The 1,829-nt window shown below is 40.5% G+C and overlaps 1 protein-coding gene across 1 annotated transcript; it reads right to left on the reverse strand.

Annotated features, from left to right (window-relative positions):
- Positions 1 to 285: 285 nt before the first annotated feature.
- On the reverse strand, positions 286 to 1,215 carry LOC122675728 (olfactory receptor 4P4-like). The gene has a single exon (XM_043874808.1). The coding sequence runs from the start codon at positions 1,213 to 1,215 to the stop codon at positions 286 to 288; it is 930 nt and encodes a 309-aa protein (XP_043730743.1).
- Positions 1,216 to 1,829: the final 614 nt, after the last annotated feature.

The following is a 1,829-nucleotide window of genomic DNA, read 5'->3' on the forward strand; positions in this document are numbered from 1 at the left end:
ATAATTGTTTTACAATATTGTGTTGGCCTTCGCCTCGCATCGACATGAATCAGCACAGGTATATGCATGTCCCTTTCTTCCTGAAGCCCCCTCCCCGCTCCCATCCATCCCGCCCTCTAGATGGGTTGAGCTGTCTATGCTGTTCCCACTTGAACTGAACTGAATGCCAGATGACATTTATTTCAATTCCTCAAAGAAAGTGTATATGTTTTCTTCTATTACCTCAAAGGGCACAGGTCCTGGAGATGAGACATGAATTCTAAAGCATAGTGAGTATCACCCTATTCACTTCAAATCTGAGTGCGTCACTTTAGACCATACCTTCCTCATGGCGATTTTCATCTCCGTGTTTCTCAGGGTGTAGATGAGAGGGTTCAGCACGGGGCCGATCACAGTGTAAAACACCGAGATGTCCTTGTCCTTGTTCTCGCTCCCTGCGGGCAGAACGTAAGTATAGATACAGGGCACGAAGAATAACACTACAACTGTTATGTGAGAACCACACGTTGAGAGAGCTTTTTTTCGCCCTGCAGAAGAATGTGTTCTAAGGTTATATAGTATGACTATGTAAGAAGCTACTAGAACAAGAAATATGACAAGCACCACCATTCCTGAATTTGCAATCACTAAGATACTCACAACATGAATATCTTTGCACACCAGTTTCAAGAGAGGCTTCACATCACATAGGTAGTGATCTATCTGATTAGGACCGCAGAAAGGTAACCTGAGTACCATGAGAAGTAAAGCAATAGAATGCCAAAAGCCGACAACCCAGGCCAGGACGATCAACATGTTACACCTCTGTCTGTTCATGATGACCATGTAGTGCAGGGGCTTGACAATGGCGACGTAGCGGTCAAAAGCCATGGACACCAAGATGAATAGTTCCACACCTGCCAGCAAGTGGGCAGTGAAGAGCTGGGTCATACAGTTGTTATAGGAAATGTTTCTTCTTGCTGCGGCTAAGTCCCTGATTAGCCTGGGGACCACCGTGGAGGTGTAGCTGACATCCATGAGGGAGAGGTGGCAGAGAAAGTAGTACATTGGTTGTTGCTTTAGATGGCTGCAGGTGATGGTGAGTAAGACGATGACATTCCCCATCAAGACAGCCAGGTAACAGAGCAGGAACAAGGAAAAGAACAGTAGCTCTATTTTCTTATTTCCCCACAACCCTATGAAAACAAATTCTGTGACATTGTTTTGGTTTTCCATGAGGTTGAGTAGAGTTCAGGACACACAGCAGAAACTCAATTTATCTGAAACAATAGAGAGCATACTACATCTTTAATTGCATATTTAAAGTTTTAGATTATTGTACTCTGAGCAAAGATGTAGGTCACAGAAAGTTTACTATAAGCAATCTATCATTTGATATTAAGAGAAGCACATTTCAAACAATATTTAATAAAATATTAATTATGACTGGAATTGTAACAACCCAACCAAGAGGTGGTATTCTGATACTCATTTTATATTTATAAAATAAAAGCAAGAGGTTTCAGTAATTTGCACCAAATCATTAAGAGATAGTTGCAATCAAACTAAGATGAACCTGACTCTGATACCAGAGTTCATGCTCTTGGAAACTATGCAACAACATTCACCAACCACGGAAATTCCAGCTTTTGTCCATCTCTGTAAAAGATATAGTCATTCTCCATCCAAGCCTTTAGCCATCTATGTAATGGCCATTTATATGTTTAAGAAAATCTCTCCACTTCTCCACATGCATGTATTTCACATACAAAGTCCCAATTTTAGATTAACATTCTATACATTCAATGGAACTAAATATTATTTTTGAAATTTTTGAAAAATGCTTTTAA

Source organism: Cervus elaphus, chromosome 1 (assembly GCF_910594005.1).
Source record: "Cervus elaphus chromosome 1, mCerEla1.1, whole genome shotgun sequence".
NCBI classification, from domain to species: domain Eukaryota; kingdom Metazoa; phylum Chordata; class Mammalia; order Artiodactyla; family Cervidae; genus Cervus; species Cervus elaphus.